The 23,982-nt window shown below is 38.3% G+C and overlaps 1 protein-coding gene across 5 annotated transcripts in view; it reads right to left on the bottom strand.

Annotated features, from left to right (window-relative positions):
• EPB41L4A (erythrocyte membrane protein band 4.1 like 4A) overlaps positions 1-23,982 on the bottom strand; it is a 294,024-nt gene that overhangs the window by 97,627 nt on the left and 172,415 nt on the right. For all 5 annotated transcript variants that reach the window (XR_003512866.1, XM_027552607.1, XM_027552610.1 and 2 more), the window contains 5 exons: positions 18,940-19,037; positions 17,636-17,756; positions 15,092-15,179; positions 12,481-12,569; positions 11,807-11,870 (listed from right to left, as the gene is read on the bottom strand). Coding sequence is in view for 4 of the 5 variants with exons in the window: in XM_027552607.1 (XP_027408408.1) it covers positions 11,807-11,870; positions 12,481-12,569; positions 15,092-15,179; positions 17,636-17,756; positions 18,940-19,037 (460 nt within the window). In the remaining variant the exon portion in view is untranslated. The remainder of the gene's footprint in view (positions 1-11,806; positions 11,871-12,480; positions 12,570-15,091; positions 15,180-17,635; positions 17,757-18,939; positions 19,038-23,982) is intronic.

The raw sequence follows: 23,982 nt of genomic DNA, 5'->3' as shown, positions 1-23,982 counted from the left end.
AACTATTAAAAATTCCAACATATGGAGGCTGAACAACACGCTGCTGAATAACCAACTTATCACAGAAGAAATCAAAAAAGAAATAAAAATATGCATAGAAACAAATGAAGATGAAAACACAACAACCCAAAACCTGTGAGATACTATAAAAGCAGTGCTAAGGAGAAGGATCATAACAATACAGGCTCACCTCAAGAAACAAGAAAAAAGTTAAATAAATAACCTAACTCTACACCTAAACCAACTAGAAAAGGAAGAAATGAAGAACCCCATAATTGGTAGAAGGAAAGAAATCTTAAAAATTAGGGAAGAAATAAATGCAAAAGAAACAAAAGAGACCATAGCAAAAATCAACAAAACCAAAAGCTGGTTCTTTGAGAAGATAAATAAAATTGACAAATCATTAGCCAGACTCATCAAGAAACAAAGGGAGAAAAATCAAATCAATAAAACTAGAAATGAAAATGGAGAGATCACAACAGACAACAAAGAAATACAAAGGATCATGAGAGACTACTATCAGTAACTATATGCCAATAAAATGGACAACTTGGAAGAAATGGACAAATTCTTAGAAAAGTACAACTTTCCAAAACTGGACCAGGAAGAAATAGAAAATCTTAACAGATCCATCACAAGCACGGAGATTGAAACTGTAATCAGAAATCTTCCAACAAACAAAAGCCCAGGACCAGACGGCTTCACAGCTGAATTCTACCAAAAATTTAGAGAAGAGCTAACACCTATCCTACTCAAACTTTTCCAGAAAATTGCAGAGGAAGGTAAACTTCCAAACTCATTCTATGAGGCCACCATCACTCTAATACCAAAAAGTGACAAAGATGCCACAAAAAAGAAAACTACAGGCCAATATCACTGATGAATATAGATGCAAAAATCCTTAACAAAATTCTAGCAAACAGAATCCAACAACATATTAAAAAGATCATACATCATGACCAAGTGGGTTTTATCCCAGGGATACAAGAATTCTTCAATATCTGCAAATCAATCAATGTAGTATACCACATTAACAAATTGAAAGATAAAAACCATATGATTATCTCAATAGATGCAGAGAAAGCCTTTGACAAAATTCAACATCCATTTATGACAAAAACCCTCCAGAAAGCAGGAACAGAAGGAACATACCTCAACATAATAAAAGCTATATATGACAAACCCACAGCAAACATTATCCTCAATGGTGAAAAATTGAAAGCATTTCCCCTAAAGTCAAGAACAAGACAAGGGTGCCCACTCTCACCACTACTATTCAACATAGTTTTGGAAGTTTTGGCCACAGCAATAAGAGCAGAAAAAGACATAAAAGGAATCCAGATTGGAAAAGAAGTAAAACTCTCACTGTTTGCAGATGACATGATCCTCTACACAGAAAACCCTGAAGACTCCACCAGAAAATTACTAGAGCTAATCAATGAATATAGTAAAGTTGCAGGATATAAAATCAACACACAGAAATCACTTTCATTCCTATACACTAATAATGAGAAAATAGAGAAATTAAGGAAACAATTCCATTCACCATTGCAATGAAAAGAATAAAATACTTAGGAATATATCTACCTAAAGAAGCAAAACACCTATATATATAAAACTATAAAACACTGGTGAAAGAAATCAATGAGGAAACTAATAGATGGAGAAATATACCATGTTCATGGATTGGAAGAATCAATATAGTGAAAATGAGTATACTACCCAAAGCAATCTATAGATTCAGTGCAATCCCTATCAAGCTACCAAAGGTATTTTTCATAGTTCAGTTCAGTTCAGTCACTCAGTCATGTCCAACTCTTTGCAACCCCATGAATCGCAGCATGCCAGGCCTCGCTGTCCATCACCAACACCCAGAGTTCACTCAAACTCATGTCCATAGACTTGGTGATGCCATCCAGCCATTTCATCCTCTGTCATCCCCTTCTCCTCCTGCCCCCAATCCCTCCCAGCATCAGGGTCTTTTTCAATGAGTCAACTCTTCGCATGAGGTGGCCAAAGTATTGGAATTTCAGCTTTAGCATTAGTCCTTCCAATGAACACCCAGGACTGATCTCCTTTAGGATGGACTGGTTGGATCTCCTTGCAGTCCAAGGGATTCTCAAGAGTCTTCTCAAACACCACAGTTCAAAAGCATCTATTCTTCGGCTCTCAGCTTTCTTCACAGTCCAACTCTCACATCCACACATGACCATTGGAAAAACCAGAGCCTTGAGTAGACGGACCTTTGTTGGCAAAGTTATGTCTCTGCTTTTGAATAGGCTACTAGGTTGGTCATAACTTTCCTTCCAAGGAGTAAGCGTCTTTTAATTTCATGGCTGCAATCACCATCTGCAGTGATTCTGGAGCCCCCCCAAAAAAAGTCTGACACTGTTTCCACAGTTTCCCCAACTATTTCCCATGAAGCGATGGGACCAGATGCAATGATCTTAGTTTTCTGAATGTTGAGCTTTAAGCCAACTTTTTCCAACTTTTTTTATAGACAGAGAAGCTCTATACAGTCAGCAAAAACAAGACGGGGAGCTAGCTGACTGTGGCTCAGATCATGAACTCCTTATTGCCAAATTCAGACTTAAATTGAAGAAAGTAGGGAAAACCACTAGACTATTCAGGTATGACCTAAATCAAATCCCTTATGATTATACAGTGGAAGTGAGAAATAGATTTAAGGGACTAGATCTGATAGGTAGAGTACCTGATGAACTATGGATGGAGGTTCCTGACACTGCACAGGAGACAGGGATCAAGACCATCCCCATGGAAAAGAAATGCAAAAAAGCAAAATGGCTGTCTGAGGAGGCCTTACAAATAGCTGTGAAAAGAAGAGAAGTGAAAAGCAAAGGAGAAAAGGGAAGATATAAGCATCTGAATGCAGAGTTCCAAAGAATCAGAAGGAGAGATAAGAAAGCCTTCTTCAGCGATCAATGCAAAGAAATAGAGGAAAACAACAGAATGGGAAAGACTAGAGATCTCTTCAAGAAAATTAGAGATACCAAGGGAACATTTCATGCAATGATGGTCTTGCTAAAGGACAGACATGGTATGAACCTAACAGAAGCAGAAGATATTAAGAAGAGATGGCAAGAATACACAGAAGAACTGTACAAAAAAGATCTTCACAATCAAGATTTTTCACAGAGCTAGAACCAATAATTTCACAATTTGTATGGAAATACAAAAAAACCTCAAATAGCCAAAGCAATCTTGAGAAAGAAGAATGGAACTGGAGGAATCAACTTGCCTGACTTCAGGCTCTACTACAAAGTCACAGTCATCAAGACAGTATAGTACTGGCACAAAGACAGACATATAGATCAATGGAACAAAATAGAAAGCCCAGAGATAAATCCACACACCTATGGATACCTTATCTTTGACAAAGGAAGCAAGAATACACAATGGAGAAACAACAATCTCTTTAACAAGTGGTGCTGGGAAAACTGGTCAACCACTTGTAAAAGAATGAAACTAGAACACTTTCTAACACCATACACAAAAATAAACTCAAAATGGATTAAAGATCTATAAACGTAAGACCAGAAACTATAAAACTCGTAGAGGAGAACATAGGCAAAACACTCTCCAACATAAATCACAGCAGGATCCTCTATGACCCACCTCCCAGAATATTGGAAATCAAAGCAAAAATAAACAAATGGGACCTAATTAAACTTAAAAGCTTCTGCACAACAAAGGAAACTATAAGCAAGGTGAAAAGACAGCCTTCAGAATGTGAGAAAATAATAGAAAATGAAGCAGCTGACAAAGAATTAATCTCAAAAATATACAAGCAACTCCTGCAGAGTTGCAACTCAATTCCAGAAAAATAAATGACCCAATCAAAAAATGGGCCAAAGAACTAAATAGACGTTTCTCCAAAGAAGACATACAGATGGCTAACAAACACATGAAAAGATGCTCAACATCATTCATTATCAGAGAAATACAAATCAAAACCACAATGAGGCACCATTTCACGCCAGTCAGAATGGCTGCAATCCAAAAGTCTACAAACAATAAATGCTGGAGATGGTGTGGAGAAAAGGGAACCCTCTTACACTGTTGGTGGGAATGCAAACTAGTACAGCCACTATGGAGAACAGTGTGGAGATTCCTTAAAAAACTGGAAATAGAACTGCCATACGACCCAGCAATTCCACTGCTGGGCATACACACCAAGGAAACCAGAATTGAAAGAGACACGTGTACCCCAATGTTCATCGCAGCACTGTTTATAATAGCCAGGACATGGAAGCAACCTAGATGTCCATCAGCAGATGAATGGATAAGAAAGCTGTGGTACATATACACAATGGAGTGTTACTCAGCCATTAAAAAGAATACATTTGAATCAGTTCTAATGAGGTGGATGAAACTGGAGCCTATTATACAGAGTGAAGTAAGCCAGAAAGAAAAACACCAATGCAGTATACTAACGCATATATATGGAATTTAGAAAGATGGCAATGATAACCCTGTATATGAGACAGCAAAAGAGACACAGATATATAGAACAGTCTTTTGGACTCTGTGGGAGAGGGAGAGGGTGGGATGATTTGGGAGAATGGCATTGAAACATGTATATTACCATATGTGAAACGAATCGCCAGTCCAGGTTCGATGCATGATACAGAATACACGGGGCTGGTGCACTGGGATGACCCAGAAGGATGGGATGGGGAGGGAAGAGGGAAGGGGATTCAGGATCGGGAACACATGTACACCTATGGCAGATTCATGTCAACGTATGGCAAAACCAGTACAATATTGTAAAGTAATTATTCTCCAATTAAAATAAATAAATTTATATTTAAAAAAATAAAATAAAATATGGAGAGGTAGGAATTCCCCCATGGTCCAGTGGTAAAGGCTCTGCACTTTCATTGCAGTGAGTCCAGGTTAGATCTTGGTGAGGGAACTAAGACCCAGAAACAGGGCAGTGTGACCCCCCCAAAAAAAGCCAAAACAAAAAACAAAACAAACCAACAAACAGAAAAAACAGTGAGGTGAGTGAAATGAGTATACAAATGCAGAATCCTGTTTTTATTAAGATTCTGATATTTTGTTCATCATGGATTTTTGTTTGCATTGATTTTGATTTTTTAATTACTTAAAAATAGCATTTATTTGCAAATCAAAATCACAGTGAGACACCACCTCACAACCACTGTGACAGTCACAATAAAAAAAGTAGAAAATCACAAGTGTGAATGAGCATATCGAAAACTTGGAGCTCTGCTAGATGGGAATGTAAAACGCTTTAGCTGCTGTGACAGTTCATTAAAGAGTTAAACTCAATAAATAAAAGTAAAAAATAAAAAGAAATAAAATAAAAAACTAACCAAGAATTCTTTATATGACTAGATCACTTGACACTCTTCTAGAAGTTGTGACCAATACTATAAAATTACAAAAGTTTATTAAATAAGTGAAACAAGAGTATAAACTATTTTTACCTGTGACTGATATAACTATATAGCTATAAAATGTGTAAGTATCAAATTAAGACTCCTGGCTAGAACAAAAGAATTCAACAAAACATCCATATTTGAAATAAACATAAAATTCCACAGCTTTCACCTCTATCAGCAAAAAAAAGTTATGAGATATAAGAGGAGGAAAAAAATGTTAACTGCAACATTAAGAAAAAACACATAACCAAACACTATGCAGGCACAACATGAATATATAATAAAAGGAGAAATATTTGTGATATGCTATGAAGTATAAAAACTGTGTACAAAACCACATGGAGATGAAATATATATACATGTCTATATACATACATTAAATGTTCACTCTAACAGGGAAAAAATCTAAGAGAGTGTACCAAAGTAATAATCATAATCACTACCTTTGATCTAAAGTACTAGATAATTTAAATTTTCTTCTTCATAGTGTAATTCCCAGATTTCTACAATCATCATGTAAGATTTTTCTTTAAACCACAGTACCTACTAGGAAGCTTAAACAATGCATAAAAGTATTTATACTAATTAGATTCTGACCTTGTCAGAAGGATAAACTTTTATAAAAACAGTACTTAGTTACAGACAGCTATTTGCTATTTGCAAAGCAATATATAGACAAATTATCAGTACACATTAAATATTATTAATGTTTATTAAAATATGTCAATGTGTTATGTTGGGCACAGTTAATATTTAAAAGTGGAATGGGACAGCATTAGTGCCACAGTATTGGAGAAGGAAATGGCAACCCACTCCAGTATTCTTGCCTGAAGAATCCCAGGGACAGAGGAGCCTAGTGGGGTCACACAGATCAGACACGACTGAAGCGACTTAGCAGCAGCAGAAGCAGCAGTGCCACAGAGCGACCTCAGGAAAATATTTTATCTACAGGACATTGCTATTCTTTTGAGAACTCAATCTCTGAATTTGGCCCTAACAGCACTTAACATACGTAGTTAAGTCTCTGGAGCAGTCAACCAGAAAACCAGCAGAATAAGGCCCTCAATCATTTTTCAAATTGATGGTGATTACTGTTCCAGGTGATAACTTTCAGGGGCTTATTTAATCTGTGATTAACAGTTAGGCCTCCATATTAATCAACTTTATTCTAACATATATATCACCACCTCACAAAGAGATGCCCTGGTAGAGAAAGAAAAAAGACTCTGCAAATCCAGAATACTCAGGAAATGGTGTGCTTTGGTTAATGTAGTATTTAATAAAACAAAAATTTTTTCTTTTTTTTAATTTATTTTAATTGGAGGCTAATTACTTTACAATATTGTAGTGGTTCTGCATACGTTGACATGAATCAGCCATGCGTGTACATGTGTTCCACACCCTGAACCCCCCTCCCACCTCCCTCCCCATCCCATCCCTCAGGGTCATCCCAGTGCACTATCCCTGAGCACCCTGTCTCATACATTGAACCTGGACTGGTGATCCGTTGCACATATGGTAATATACATGTTTCAATGCTATTCTCTCAGATCATCCCACCCTCACCTTCTCCCCCAGAGTCCAAAAGTCTGTTCTTTACATCTGTGTCTCTTTTGCTGTCTCGCATATAGGGTCATCGTTACCATCTTTCTAAATTCCATATATATGTGTTAATATATATTGTATATATTATATAATATATACAATATATATATATAAACATAGAATATGTATTGGTGTTTTTCTTTCTGACTTACTTCACTCTGTATAATAGGCTCCAGTTTCATCCACCTCAATAGAACTGATTCAAATGCATTCTTTTTAATAGCTGTGTAATATTCCATTGTGTATATGTACCACAGATTTCTTATCCATTCGTCTGCCAATGGGCATCTAGGTTGCTTCCATGTCCTGGCTATTGTAAACAGTGCTGCGATGAACAATGGGGTACACGTGTCTCTTTCAATTCTGGTTTGCTCAGTGTGTATGCCCAGCAGTGGGATTGCTGGGTCGTATGGCAGTTCTATTTCCAGTTTTTTAAGGAATCTCCACACTGTTCTCCATAGTGGCTGTACTAGTTTGCATTCCCACCAACAGTGTAAGAGGGTTCCCTTTTCTCCACACCCTCCCCAGCATTTATTGTTTGTAGACTTTTTGATAGCAGCCATTCTCACCGGAGTGAGATGGTACCTCATTGTGGTTTTGATTTACATTTCTCTGATAATGAGTGATGTTGAGCATCTTTTCATGTGTAAAACAAAAATTTTAATCCCTTTGATTCAAGCATGAGTTATATGTGACCTGCTCTGTCACTTTACTAAAGACCACAGCCACTAAAAGAGCCAGGAGCACACGGTGCCTCAGGATGCACACTGACAAACGGTCACGCTTTCTCAGAAATGCCAGGGCACAGACATTGAGCTGTGTGTGTAGGAAACCAGGCCACCCCCTGGAGACTGCCACTAAAAAAATAAAAAATCACACAATGACATCAACTTTATTGTTGCTTTTGCCTAATAATGAAGAAATGTAAGAAATTGAAAGTTCAAGTTAGCTGCAACTTTACCAAACTTTTATCTCAAAGCAGCAGATGGCATTTTAAGGCAGTGTAGTAATAATGTACAAAGAGTTCACCAAAGGACCTCATTCACAAAAGTAAGTTAGATCTCAATGGAAAAATGACATTGAATAATAGTGATGTTTCCATGAAAAAGTCTTACCATTTTATTATCATGCTTTGTTTTGTTTTTCCCTCTCAAGGCCACGCAGTTTGTGAGGTTGTAATCGTAGATCCCCCGACCAGGGACTGAACATGGGCCCTAGCAGTTGGAAGTGTGGAGTCCTAACCACTGGACTGCCAGGGAACCCCTACTATCACATTCTCACTAAACACTCTGCTAGCACGCCACGTAATTCTGGGAGGGATCACTGCATTTTCTTCTAGAAGAACGAATGGTAGTACCAAGTTCTCTGCTTTGGCAGCCCACCACCCTAGTACATCAGTTCACTGATCAGGTGACAAGTGTTTACTGAGCACCTGCTGCATACAGGACACTGAGCCAGATATGTTCCAACTGTGGTTGCAGCCACTTTTCTTCCTGTGTCTTAGTTCGTGGCTGCATCAGCAGATTGGTTTTACCTCTTTTTACAAGTGTCTTATTAGAAAGTCAATTCAAGACCATTCACTTGAATTCTGTTCTGCCAAAAGCTAGTATTAAAGAGACAGAAGGGTGGATTCGCCTACGTCTTATTTTCACCTGTGTATCCCATAAACATGAATCATAGTAACAGCACTTCAAGGAAGCATTACTTTCACAGGGAGATTAAAAGGAAGCTTTCATATTCTTGTCTTCTTTTGCCTGGTTTCCCTAAAACTACTCATCAAGGCAGGAGAGCACCCTGAGGCTCTAACAAATCCTGTGCCTACTAACCAAGTAGTCCTGGAGGTCTCTGCCAAGCTGTAGCAGGACAATCAGCATTTTTGCAGCCTTGGCTCACACTCCCTTGAAAGCATCCAGAATTTCTCATCTGGTTTACCTACCATGCTCAACTAGGGAAAGAACAGAAGTGTGACTTCCTATATTGTTCAACTGACTTTGAGACAAAATTAGGACATGTTTTGTCCTGCATGAAGGCTGCACCCTTCTAATTACATGAATCTTAAGTCAAGAAACACCTGGAGTAACAGGCAAATTTGGCCTTGGAATACGGAATGAAGCAGGGCAAAGACTAATAGAGTTTTGCCAAGAAAATGCACTGGTCATAGCAAACACCCTCTTCCAACAACACAAGAGAAGACTCTACACATGGACATCACCAGATGGTCAACACCGAAATCAGACTGATTATATTCTTTGCAACCAAAGATGGAGAAGCTCTATACAGTCAGCAAAAACAAGACCAGGAGCTGACTGTGGCTCAGACCACGAACTCCTTATTGCCAAATTCAGACTTAAATTGATGAAAGTAGGGAAAACCACTAGACCATTCAGGTATGACCTAAATCAAATCCCTTCTGATTATACAGTGGAAGTGAGAAATAGATTTAAGGGCCTAGAACTGATAGATAGAGTGCCTGATGAACTATGGAATGAGGTTCGTGATATTGTACAGGAGACAGGGATGAAGACCATCCCCATGGAAAAGAAATGCAAAAAGCAAAATGGCTGTCTGGGGGGGCCTTACAAATAGCTGTGAAAAGAAGAGAAGTGAAAAGCAAAGGAGAAAAGGAAAGATATAAACATCTGAATACAGAGTTCCAAAGAATAGCAAGAAGAGATAAGAAAGCCTTCTTCAGCGATCAATGCAAAGAAATAGAGGAAAACAACAGAATGGGAAAGACTAGGGATCTCTTCAAGAAAATCAGAGATACCAAGGGAACATTTCATGCAAAGATGGGCTCGATAAAGGACAGAAATGGTATGAACCTAACAGAAGCAGAAGATATTAGGAAGAGGTGGCAAGAATACACAGAAGAACTGTACAAAAAAGATCTTCACGACTCAGATAATCATGATGGTGTGATCACTCATCTAGAGCCTGATATCCTGGAATGTGAAGTCAAGTGGGCCTTAGAAAGCATCACTATGAACAAAGCTGGTGCAGGCAATGGAATTCCAGTTGAGCTATTCCAAATCCTGAAAGATGATGCTGTGAAAGTGCTGCACTCAATATGCCAGCAAAGTTGGAAAACTCAGCAGTGGCCACAGGACTGGAAAAGGTCAGTTTTCATTCCAATCCCAAAGAAAGGCAATGCCAAAGAATGCTCAAACTACCGCACAATTGCACTCATCTCACACGCTAGTAAAGTGATGCTCAAAATTCTCCAAGCCAGGCTTCAGCAATATGTGAACCGTGAACTTCCTGATGTTCAAGCTGGTTTTAGAAAAGGCAGAGGAACAAGAGATCAAAGTACCAACATCCGCTGGATCATGGAAAAAGCAAGAGAGTTCCAGAGAAACATCTATTTCTGCTTTATTGACTATGCCAAAGCCTTTGACTGTGTGGATCACAATCAACTGTGGAAAATTCTGAAAGAGATGGGAATACCAGACCACCTGGCCTGCCTCTTGAGAAATTTGTATGCAGGTCAGGAAGCAACAGTTAGAACTGGACATGGAACAACAGACTGGTTCCAAATAGGAAAAGGAGTTCGTCAAGGCTGTATATTGTCACCCTGTTTATTTAACTTATATGCAGAGTACATCATGAGAAACGCTGGACTGGAAGAAACACAAGCTGGAATCAAGATTGCCGGGAGAAATATCAATAACCTCAGATATGCAGATGACACCACCCTTATGGCACAAAGTGAAGAGGAACTGAAAAGCCTCTTGACGAAAGTGAAAGAGGAGAGTGAAAAAGTTGGCTTAAAGCTCAACATTCAGAAAACAAAGATCATGGCATCCGGTCCCACCACTTTATGGGAAATAGATGGGGAAACAGTGGAAACAGTGTCAGACTTTATTTTTCTGGGCTCCAAAATCACTACAGATGGTGACTGCAGCCATAAAATTAAAAGACACTTACTACTTGGAAGGAAAGTTATGACCAACCTAGATAGCATATTCAAAAGCAGAGACATTACTTTGTCAACAAAGGTTCGTCTAGTCAAGGCTATGGTTTTTCCTGTGGTCATGTATGGATGTGAGAGTTGGACTGTGAAGAAAGCTGAGTGCTGAAGAATTGATGCTTTTGAACTGTGGTGTTGGAGAAGACTCTTGAGAGTCCCTTGGACTGCAAGGAGATCCAACCAGTCCATTCTGAAGGAGATCAGCCCTGAGATTTCTTTGGAAGGAATGATGCTAAAGCTGAAACTCCAGTACTTTGGCCACGTCATGGGAAGAGTTGACTCATTGGAAAAGACTCTGATGCTGGGAGGGAATGGGGGCAAGAGGAGAAGGGGATGACAGAGGATGAGATGGCTGGATGGCATCACTGACTTGATGGACATGAGTCTCAGTGAATTCTGGGAGTTAGTGATGGACAGGGAGGCCTGGCGTGCTGTGATTAATGGGGTCGCAAAGAGTTGGACACGACTGAGCGACTGATCTGATCTGATCTGATCTACCTTCACAGACAATACTGAAGAACTAATAATGATAATCACCTCCTATTCGCTCCTGTGCCCTAGAAAGGTTATTTTTTCCCCTTTGTTAAAACTGAAGTGACATTTCTCCATTACTAACTCATTCATTTATACTCACTTCCCCTTCCCTTCCTTGAAAAGGAGTTGTTTACCCGAGTCAATTAACCTGGTTCCCTGTGGCCGCAGCTGAAGAAAACATGGCAGTTTTACTTTACTAGGTCTTCTAAGTTATCAGTGAGCAGACAAGGCTTCCCGTCTCAGGGAAGCTAAGCACTAAACACAAACTTACATCTTTTCCCAGTACTCTGAGTTCAAACTGGGTCTCCTTGAAGTGAACCTTTGTAATCCGAGGCCTGAAAAACAAAGCAGATGGTAGTGCTACTGGTGCTTTTAAGAATTAATCAGAAATTCAGAGAAGTATCCGGTAGAAAAAAAGGTTGCTCCTACTGGGCCCTTCATAGGTTGCTACTGTAACTGTAGAGAGTTCCCTGTATATCCTTTGCTCTGGACACCTTCCTAAACACACTTCCTTCTCATTCTCCTGGGCTTCTCCAGTGAATGCAGGTGAGCTTGGCATCCCCAGGCCCTGGCAGTACAGCCTTTCCAGAAACAGTGTAGTGCTGTGGGCTCCCCAATCTCTCTCAGATCCTGCCTCATTTAGGGTCAGAACTCAGAGCAGTCCTGGGCCCACAGTTCACCACACACACTGGAATGGATAGGAAATCCTATTATAAACAGCCTCCATGGACAAGAGTCTAGAATAAAAATACCTCAAATTTACAGAGAACATACACACCGACAGGAACTAGAAGAGAACTTACACCCAGTTTCACTCATTTATTATCAACCACTGGAAATGTCTGTTTGCTTTTCCCCAACACTTTCAGTGACATTCTAGTTCCATAAGCCCAATACATACAGTGCACAACTTTAATACCAATTTTGCCCTCAAGTTAAACTTACCAGAAATACTTTCCCACTTGTTTTTTATTCTTATAGACAACGACACCAACCGGAGTTAATCCTAAAAAATACTCAGATTTGTTTTCTCCCTGCAAAAACAAACATATGCTTGTAACCATAAATTTATTCATGTAAAAAGTCTCTGTCAAACTATAATTAGCCATATGCACATTATCTGTTGCATAAATACTGGATCTGGTTTTTCAAAGACATCAGCTTAGAAAGCTAGTTAAGCTATCATGGTAGCTAACTTGCTGCTCATTTTTCCTGAAGTTTTTAAGAAAAGTGTTCTTGTGTATTCTAACTGGTCACCTCAGTTCATTAAAAGAACCTGGACCACCTGGACCACCCACCAATCAGGCCACTGACTGATGCACTCCATGTTGCTTCTATAGTGGTCTTCAACCCTAGCTGCATATTAACTGGAATCCCCCATGGACCTTAAAATGCTCTTGCCTGGGTACCATCAAAACAGGTTAAATGGGAATCTATAATGATGGAATCCTGGAGAAGGCAATGGCCACCCACTCCAGTACTCTTGCCTGGAAAATCCCAAGGACAGAGGAGCCTGGTGGGCTGCAGTCCATGGGGTCACAAAGAGTTGGACATGACTGAGTGACTTCACTTTCACTTTTCCCTTTCATGCATTGGAGAAGGAAATGGCAACCCACTCCAGTGTTCTTGCCTGGAGGATCCCAGGGACGGGGGAGCCTGGTGGGCTGCCGTCTATGGGGTCGCACAGAGTCGGACACGACTGAAGTGACTTAGCAGCAGCAATGATGGAATCCAGGTAACAAAAACACATAAATGTTCTAGGTGATTCTCCTGAGCAGCCAAGAACTGATAACCACTGGCTGCCCTAAAGGGCCCTTTTCAAGATCACTTATCTTGATCTTACTCTCCGATCTGGACGATCATGAGGCCTGGTTCACCATCGTCCTCCCTAGAAACCTCAGTCAGCCACCTGCATGGTTTTCTGAGGTCTCCAGCATACGCCTTTCTATTTTCATTTGTGACTTAAGACTGCTCAAAAATTTTAAAATACGATCTCTTCTGGTAAAGACTTGAAACCTTTCATTTCTGGGCAATAACAAATCCCAATTAAGAAAATGGGATTCTGAATTGAAAATGTCACAGAGTGCATACCAAACAGGGAATTGAGTTTGTATTTTTTTTTTTTTTTTTCCTATTCTAAGGTCAAACAACAGCCTGCAAAGCCAAATTCCCAAGGAACATAAGATAAATATATTTTCAAAGAAAATCAGCTGTAGCCTATTTTTAGTTCTAAAAATTCAATTTTAAAGCAATGTATGGAAGATACTAATGAATCTGATTAATTTGCCATAAATTTCCACCTCTCACAAAAAAACGCGTTTTTTGAATTAGGATAAACATTACACAAACGTAGAGGTATTTTACAGAAGACCCTCTTTATACATTCCCTATAAAATATACTTTTTAAAAAACTGAAAACCTAACAAGATTAATGTGGCAAGAAGAGAAAAAGGGAAGTATTCCATAAAGTTTTAGAAGAAGTTTTAAAGGACAGTAGGATGGAGCATTTAATGGTTTAATGAGATTAGATTATAATTTATCAGGGAACAACTACTTCTACCAAATATGTAACTTTCATGCCATATTAACAGTATACACAGGGATGCTTCTAGTTTTTTACAAATAAAATGAGATGATTTGTTTTGGGAAACTCTGAGACTCTTATGAGCAAAAGACATATTACAAAATGAATACATCAATTAGTGCCTGTATTATAGTAAGTATTATCAGGATTTCTTAAAAACTGAGTTCTGAGTCCATAATTCAATTGACAAGCATTCAATCTACATACACCCTTTAGCAATTCATTTCATGTAAATAAAACATCTGATTCACTTTCTCAAATAATCAAATTTGTTTATTGCTAACTAAACTCACAAAATCAAAGACAATGACATTCCAGTCTCATGGGCATAGAAGAACCAATTGGTAACCTAAGAAAAGTGTCTCAAAGTTGAAGACCTGGTCCAGAAAACTCAGTGCAGATTCAGTGTAAGTGTCCACTGATCCTATTCAGAAAGCTTTCATCAGCCACTGAAGAAAATCTGCAAAAATGTTCCTATTTATACAATGGCAATAACTACAGTAGGCAGTAACCCTAATACTGATAACACCTGAACATCCAACCTAGAACCACCGATAGTTATACATGTACTGTTGCCTAAAGTCTACTTTGCCATGCAGGTGATTTTATGAATGCTTTTCAGCCATACACTCTATTTTTGGAAAATCCTCCTGTTTTCTGTCTAATATAATCAATTATAGACTAATTTAAAACCGTTTTGATGTTTAGCTAACCCCTCTGGAATTATTATCCAGATTGTGTTTTCAAGCCAGTTAATTGTTTTCTACACATGGAAATACAATCACAGACTTTTATGCAAAACTCATTAGGATTTAAACAACGCAAAAGATTCTTTATGTTCAAAAACACAGATGAAAAAGTATCATCTGCTCACTAAACAACAGGATTGCTGCTTTCCTTTGGGAGTTTCAGTGACTTTTTAAGAAAATGTCATCAGCTTAAAATATTCTGTGTTAATTAAATGTTACTCACATAGACAGGATGGAGGTCAACACCATACATCTCCAGGGATTTGGCAGTCCTCAAGTAATTCAGCTCTGCTTCAGAAGGAGCCTGACCCCTGCACTCAGCATAAAAACAGAACAGCCTTACTTTACTTACAGCTACTGCGCTCACAGGGAATATAAACCATTTTCACTATATTCACTGGAAAAATAAATAATCCTTTGTGCTAATGCAAACTTAAGCCTTCATATTTCAAGAAACCTCCTGTCTTCCTGGTGACAAAATTTTATATTCTGAGGTGACACTTGTAAGTATTACCAAATCTAGTTTTGCTCATTATAGCCAATTACAATAGCTCCACACATATTAAAAAGTCTCAGTTTCAGAAACCCCAAAGAGAGTATTGAGCATATAAGCACTCACATGAAAAAGCACACCCCTTTGCAAAGAGTAAAATGTCTCTATGCTCCAGCAGCTCTCCATCGGGAGGTAAACGGAGGAGAGCAGTGGTGGGAAGAATGAGAATGGTTCCTCAACAACCAACCTTGCTCAACAGCATTTCCTGAGCACATGTGCAGTTCTTCAGAAACTGCAAAAATATCTGTCATTTTCTTAATACAAAATGCTTGTCACTTTTCTTAAAGTCTTCCCTGACTCTTCATTGGTGATAATATACAGAAAACAGCATTCCTTCCTAATGAGGATAAGCATCTGCCAAGAATCTCCACAGATAAGTGGAACTCTGTGTGTGTGTGTGTGTGTGTGTGTGAGAGAGAGAGAGAGAGTGAGAAAGAGATTTTTAATGGTTAACAAAAGGAGTTTTTAAATATTAAAAAATACTACTTCAAGGCAATCCCATGTTTCAGCCATGGTACTCTGGAAAACCCAGCAATGCAATACTTTTGAAATCTATGAAGAATGTTTATCACAAATTAGACACAAAAAAGCTACCAAATACTGATTGAGCTTTAGCCTCTCAAAAGTAACCACCATGCTGTCAATGCCATCACATAAAACAGACAAGGTGCTTTGCCAAAGCTCCTCGATAATTTCAAAACATAATTATACTTGAGAACTCCTAGCACAATTAGTATTCTCCGAATGTGCCAAATACACTGGCCTTCATAATTTTGCAACAGGCATTCTTTCAGCACTCATTTCAGTGAAACCTTATAACGCAGGACTCTAGAAAAAGGCTAGAATACAAGGTAGAGAGCCTGGTTTCTCTGATTGCAATTTCTGCTGCTACTCATTGAAACAAATCCTTTAGGCAAACATTTTTTTGTTGACCAGATTAATTCTACATTTTCGTCTCTTAAGTATGGTAGATCGGAAACCAAGCAAATTCAAGAGGGAAAGTTACATGAGAGGCAATAAAGGCAAAGTTAATCAGTATAGGAAATTTAACAAAATAACTAAAATTAAATTATAACTTCAATGCTGCAGGTCATTAATTGAAAATCCTACTCGTGGAGTGTGTGTATTTCTCAGAAGTGCATGTGGTGTTAATATAATACCCTTTGAAAAGCCACACTGGTGTCATGATCTCCAGATTCATTGCTAAAGACTGAATAAGGGTTTGCTTGTAACTGTGAAGAATTTGCATACTTAAGACAGAGCAAATCCAGAATACATTAAGGCTTTTGTGACTATAAAATGTGTTCATAGTTTAAAAAAATTAATTTCACGAGGTACTGGTGACTGAAAAAAATATAAAATTGTAAAATATAGTATGAACAGAATGATTTCATTTATGTATTTCATACATACATAAATACATTTATATATTTCATTTCATACATACATAAATCTAAATAAAATAAATTTTCATACAAAATAAATTTTCTCTGTGGGAAATTATGCATAGAGAGGGATCTGAAAGGCCACTGACTAAAAATACACTGACTTTAAGTATTAGGATTTACTCTTTTACACTTATTTTTTTCCTTTTTAAATTGTCTGGGTTTCCTATGAGCATTTTAGTGTTATAAGCAGTAAAAAAAAAAAAAACCTTTAAAAAGAAAAATGTTCAAGACATAGAATAAGAAACTTTTCTTAAGCCTGTCAATAGCATAAGATGATCGCTGATGCAATGTAAAGTGGGATTCTTTTTTTTTCCTGCTTTATTGAGATATAATTGACATATAACATTATGTAAGTTCAAGGTGTATACCATAGTGATTTGATATGTTTAAACACATATTGCATAATGATTACCATCATAGCATGGCTATCATTTTTGTTGTGCTAACATTTAAAATCTACTCTCTTAGCAATTTTCAAGTCTATGAATACACTGTGAGGGCATAATGCTAAACGACATAAGACAGATGAAGACAAATACTGTAAAATATATCACTTGTATGTGGAATTAAAAAAGGAGACCTCATAAAAACAGAGACTAGCATGGTGGTTACCAGAAGTTGAGGGAAGGGAGGAGTGTGTATGCGAAACAGAGACATGTTGGTCAAAGAGTATAAATGTCCAGTTATAAAATGAAGTTCTGAGGCTCTAATGCTGATTATTGTTAATAAAATGTGCTGATTATTGTTAATAAGATGTGCTTCTTACGTTAGAGTTTTATGAATCCTTTCTATAGCTTCTTCAAGTTCTTCCTTTTGATCAGGAACAAATCGGTACTCTGACACATAGCCTGCAGTATGTTTATATGGATCATAATCTCCGAGTTCAGCTAAAAAAGAAACAAAATGTAATTTTTTTCTATTTTAGGATAATATACCTAAAAATACAGGAATAAAAGTATGCCTATCATGCTTAAATATTTTCTTCAAATGCTTTACTAATAAATTTATATAAGGTAACTAATTTTAGTTTAAAACAACTCTGATGAGCATATATAGAGAATATAAACAAAACCTTATCTAAAAATCATAACATTTTTGCTTTCTGTGAGACTATAACTATCATTTTCATTTAACTTATTCTTACCAGTTTATATGAAGTACAATGTTGTAAATAGAATTTAAAGCACATATAATGGAAATGCCTGAGGTGAAAAACAACCAGATCCTCTCTCTGACAAGAACACTAAGAGATAAAGCATGTGGTTCAAAACATATTTGCCCCAAATAATGGTCATGGAAATACAACACGATGTTGCACGTAACCCCACTACAGTTTACACAAAGAACAAAATGAAACCAGAGAATTCACTGTGTTAGGCTTATAAAAATTCTTCCTACATTAATCAGCTTCCAAGCCCAACCCAGTTCCCCAGTTCATTTACACAGCATTTTTCTGGGAATATTTTTTCTAGACTGTTTCTGGTCTGCAAGAACTACACAGTATGTTCCTTAACATACTATCTCATCACCCCATATCTAGCTTGATTCCTTGAAAGGGCTCAGTAATTATAAATAGAAGACAGCCTCAGATTCAGCCTCCAAAATGACAATGCAGCCTGGAGCTGCCCCTCAATATGGTGGCCACATTGATTCCAAGAGCTAATGGACAATGGGTGTTGACTGTAGGCAACACATAAAACTGGTGATGGCACCTGCCCATGTGGAATCTTCACAGCAGCCACCTGGAATCAGTCGGATCTCTGAGACACAGCAACTATGACGGATCGATCAACTTAGGCAGAATGTAGAACAGAACAGATTTTCAGACTCTCCACTGAGTCAAGAATCAATGCCACTCCTATGGCTAAAATTCCATGGGACCTACTATCAGGGATATGTAACCAGTTTCATTTTCACCTCTTCTGAGAGCATGTTGATTAAACCTAGAATTCTAACTAAATTCAATTTCTTTTTAGCAAAATGTCATTTAGTTTATAAACTTGCTTAAAAAGAAAAATTCAAACATCCTTCTCAAGACCTCTGAAGCAAGTCTGCTTAAGTGAAACCCACCCTGGATGGCATACGCTCCCAGTTGAGCAGCAGTGTTAATGGGGCAGGGCAGCCGGCCCTGAAGGACATCTTGCTTCACCTGCAAGAAAAACTGATACCTAAAAGAGAAACAGAAAAGAGAGATTAATAATCTCTTCCACTACTGTGATCTGAAGGTTCAGACCCTCAAACCTGTCGCCTTTAATGAAAATTAAGCCGATTTTTGCTCTTTTGTGAGGGGGCTATTGAGGGAACAGGGACTATTTAAACACACCACAGAGGCAATCAGGGTAGTGACTAAGGAGTGAAGTGTCTCAAGTTCAACCAGATGGATTGCATCCCAGCTCCAGGACTCACTAGCTGTTTGCCTTGAGTGGCTATTTCAGGTAACAACCAGGCTCCTCAATGGTAAAAGTGAGACCAGGAAGTATCTATACCTCATCAGGTGGATATGGATGTTACACACAAGCTATTCTTACCGTTCTCATCACTGCCGCTGCTGCTGCCACTATGACATGTTCTCCTTAGAATGAAAATATTACAAGGACACACTCAATAAACTATGTGTTCCCTACCGAGTCTAAAATCATGGATACAGGACAGAAAGGTCATTATAATTCCATCAGTCCTCGCTGCCCATTACCTGAGGCTTTACTCATTCCATCTGCTGAAAGAAAACCTTTTATAATAACAGTGCCACATATAATAACTGAAGACTTATAAAATGAGGTTAGTACCATTTTTACCTCCATTTTGCAGATGAACAAGTTAACAGACAAAAAGAGATGAAAAAAATTTGTCCAAGATCTCACAATTAGTTATGTAGCAGAACTAGAACTGGAACCCAGTGGCAATTATGACCCAGAACTCTATAAATCAGGATGTTATGCAACCGTTAAGGTTTTCCCCTTCCCCTTCCATTCAGGCTTTCTGCCAGTAGGTGACGGATGTGAAAGGTTTATGAACCAATACAATGAACAGTCAATGCCATCCTCAGTCACCACCACTCACTTTCTCTCTCACTTTAGGCTGTCTTTTGTGATTTCTCTATTTACAAGGTGATTCCTGCTGTCATTGGAAAGGACCAGGAGAAAGCACAGGAAATTAACTATAAAAGTCAGTTGTCGTAAGTATTTCTTTACCAAATGCTCACAATAAAGTTTTTAGTGTGAGAATTTTAAATGCTATTCTGATAATTTCTAGAAGTTCAATTCAGTTGCTCAGTCATGTCCAACTCTTTGCACCCCCATGGACTGCAGCAAGCCAGGCCTCCCTGTCCATCATGAACTCCCAGAGATTATTCAAACTCATGTCCATTGGGTCGGTGATGCCATCCAACTATCTCATCCTCTGTCGTCCCCTTCTCTTCCTGCCTTCAATCTTTCCCAGCATCAGGATCTTTTCAAATGAGTCAGTTCTTCACATCAGGTGGCCAAAGTATTGGAGTTTTAGCTTCAGCATCAGTCCTTCCAATGAATATTCAGGACTGATTTCCTTTAAGATGGACTGGTTGGATCTCCTTGCAGTCCAAGGGACTCTGAAAAGTCTTCTCCAACACCACAGTTCAAAAGCATCAATTCTTCAGTGCTCAGCTTTCTTTACAGTGCAACTCTCACATCCATACATGACTACTGGAAACACCATAGCTTTGTCTAGACGGATCTTTGTTGGCAAAGTAATGTCTCTGCTTTTTAATATGCTGTCTAGGTTGGTCATAGCTTTTCTTTCAAGGAGCAAGCATCTTTTAATTTCATGGATGAAGTAACCATCTGCAGTGATTCTGGAGCCCCCAAAAATAAAGTCTGACCCTGTTTCCACTGTTTCCCCATCTATTGGCCATGAAGTGATGGGACCTGATGCCATGATCTTCGTTTTCTGAATGTTGAGCTTTAAGCCAACTTTTTCACTCTCCTCTTTCACTTTCATCAAGAGACTCTTTAGTGCTTCTTCACTTTCTGCCATAAGGGTGGTGTCATCTGCATATCTGAGGTTACTGATATTTCTCCCGGCAATCTTGATTCCAGCTTGTGCTTCATCCAGCCCAGGGTTTCTCATGATGTACTCTGCATATAAGTTAAATAAGCAGGGTGACAATATACAGCCTTGACGTACTCCTTTTCCTATTTGGAACCAGTCTGCTGTTCCATGTATGGTTCTAAACTGTTGCTTCCTGACCTGCATACAGATTTCTCAGAAGGCAAGTCAGGTGGTCTGATATTTCCATTTCTTTGAGAATTTTCCACATTTTGTTGTGTTCCACACAGTCAAAGGCTTTGGCATAGTCAATAAAGCAGAAATAGATATTTTTCTGGAACTCTTGCTTTTTCGATGATCCAGCGGATATTGGCAATTTAATCTCTGGTTCCTCTGCCTTTTCTAAAACCAGCTTGAATACCTGAAGTTCACGGTTCATGTATTGTTGAAGCCTGGCTTGGAGAATTTTGAGCATTATTTTACTAGTATGTGAGATGAGTGCAATTGTGCACTAGTTTGAGCATTCTTTGGCATTGCCTTTCTTTGGGATTGGAATGAAAACTGACCTTTTCCAGTCCTGTGGCCACTGCTGAGTTTTCCAAATTTGCTGGTACATTGAGCGCATCACTTTCACAGCATCATCTTTTAGAATTTCAAATAGCTCAGCTGGAATTCCATCACCTCCACTAGCTTTGTTCGTAGTGATGCTTCCTAAGGCCCACCTGACTTCCCATTCCAGGATGTCTGGTTCTAGGTGAGTGATCACAACATCATGATTATCTGGTTCGTGAAGATCCTTTTTGTATAGTTCTTCTGTGTTCTTGCCACCTCTTCTTAATATCTTCTGCTTCTGTTAGGTCCATACCATTTCTGTCCTTTTTCGAGCCCATCTTTGCATGAAATGTTCCCTTGGTATCTCTCATTTTCTTGAAGAGATGTCTAGTCTTTCCCATTCTATTGTTTTCCTGTTTCTTTGCATTGATCACTGAGGAAGGCTTTCTTATCTCTCCTTGCTATTCTTTGAAACTCTGCATTCAAATTGGTTTATCTTTCCTTTTCTCCTTTGCCTTTAATTTCTCTTCTTTTCACAGCTCTTTGTAAGGCCTCCTGAGACAACCATTTTGCCTTTTTGCATTGTTTTTCTTGGGGGTGGTCTTGATCCCTGTCTCCTGTACAAATATCATGAACCTCAGTCCATAGTTCTTCAGGCACTCTGTTTATCAGATCTAATCCCTTGAATCTATTTCTCACTTCCACTGCATAATTGTAAAGGATTTGATCAAATTTGTACCCACAGGCTTAAGTGAAAATCTGCTCAACACCCTGCAGTTTCCCCACCGCTCAGTAACATCACCATAGTTCTCAGGTAATGGAAACCGAGAACAATGTGTAACCCATGGCACCCACATTCAATCACAAAATCTGTTTTCTGGGGTCTATACACTTTTCACCATCTCCTAGTCCGGGTAACTAACCAGAACATTTCTAAAACTTTCACAACCCTGTCACTAATCATACTTATCTCTCTTACAAACAAGAAGTAAAATGGGATAACGTTACTCCCTTGATTTACAAAAAAAAAAAAAAAACAAATAAAACAAAACAAACAAAACTTAAGAGACTTCCCTATGCCTTCAGGATAAAGTTCAAGATCCCTAAGATAGATTGTAAGACTTTTGCTTACTTCTTGAGCCAAATCTCTTGCCATTAACTAATGACTACCCCCCCACTCCCTAACTTGCAATCACTTTTCCAGCCCTACTTAAACACTTTCCATTCCCTGAATGCTCATCTTAGGCATCAAATCCACTTTGTTATAATCATCTGGGTTCCTCTTGAAGAGGAGAAAAGCAGAGTAAAGTAACATTAGCAGAACTAAAATGCAAAAATATAAAGATATTTAACCAGGATTACTATAGATTACTGGAAACTTGTGTTAGCTTCACTCCCTTCCTCAATTGCTAACTTGGAATCTCTTTTCCCGAGGTGTATTTTTTTTTTTTTTTTGAGTAAATGGGTCATAGATGCATATTTTTCTTGCTCTACTAAGACTTTTACAATACTTGATTGAACAGTAAACATCTTTTGCCAAATAAATTGAGGGGCCTAATTCTATAGACTTTGCTTCAGAGAGAAATGGAAAGAGAACCAAAGAGATGAGAAAACAAAGAGCTTAAACAGAGCAGAAAAACAAGCAGGTAAAAAGGAGAAGAAACCAGATTCCACCAATGACTATATTTCTAGTATCTCAGGCTTAGCACACAAGTACTCAGTAAATACCTGTTGACTTGATGGATATAAGAATGAACAGAAAGACAGATGGATGAATATGGGGACAAATTAGCATCCTTTGTTGTCTCTGAAGGACTTCCCTGGTGGCTCAGATGGTAAAGTGGCTGTCTACAATGCGGGAGACCCGGGTTCAATCCCTGGGTTGGGAAGATCCCCTGGAGAAGGAAATGGCAACCCACTCCAGTACTATTGCCTGGAAAATCCCATGGACAGAGGAGCCTGGCAGGCTACAGTCCATGGGGTCACAAAGTTGTCTCTGAGAAATTTATGAAAAAAAAAAAGGAAAAAAAAGGACATCTATTCAAATTTCCCTGGATAGTTTGCCTTTTAAAGATACTGGAGATCTTTAAACCATTTTACTTTTTTAAAATTCACTAAAATCAAAGAAGACAAGTAAACTCTTTTTAACTAAAAATTTCATTAATCTCTATCATAGCAAGCATCATATTAGTTTTATATAAGAGAAATCTCTGACACAGCAAAATCATATTTTTACATGTTAAACACTTTATCTTATCTCAAGGCTTATTTTTAATATACATAACTAATTTTGTCCATTTATGAGACTTAGGGTACAATATAATATTTTATTTTATTTAAAGTATCTGCCTGCAGTGTAGGAGACCTGGGTTCAATCCCTGGGGTGGGAAGATCCCCTGGAGAAGGAAAAGGCTACCCACTCCAGTATTCTGGCCTGGAGAATTCCATGGACTGTATGTATAGTCCATGGGATCACAAAGAGTCAGACACCTGACTTTCTCTTTCACTTCACTTTCTTTATTTAAATTACAGATTTAG

This window comes from Bos indicus x Bos taurus, chromosome 10 (assembly GCF_003369695.1).
Source record: "Bos indicus x Bos taurus breed Angus x Brahman F1 hybrid chromosome 10, Bos_hybrid_MaternalHap_v2.0, whole genome shotgun sequence".
Classification (NCBI taxonomy): domain Eukaryota; kingdom Metazoa; phylum Chordata; class Mammalia; order Artiodactyla; family Bovidae; genus Bos; species Bos indicus x Bos taurus.
This window is presented reverse-complemented; position numbering and strand designations above follow the sequence as displayed.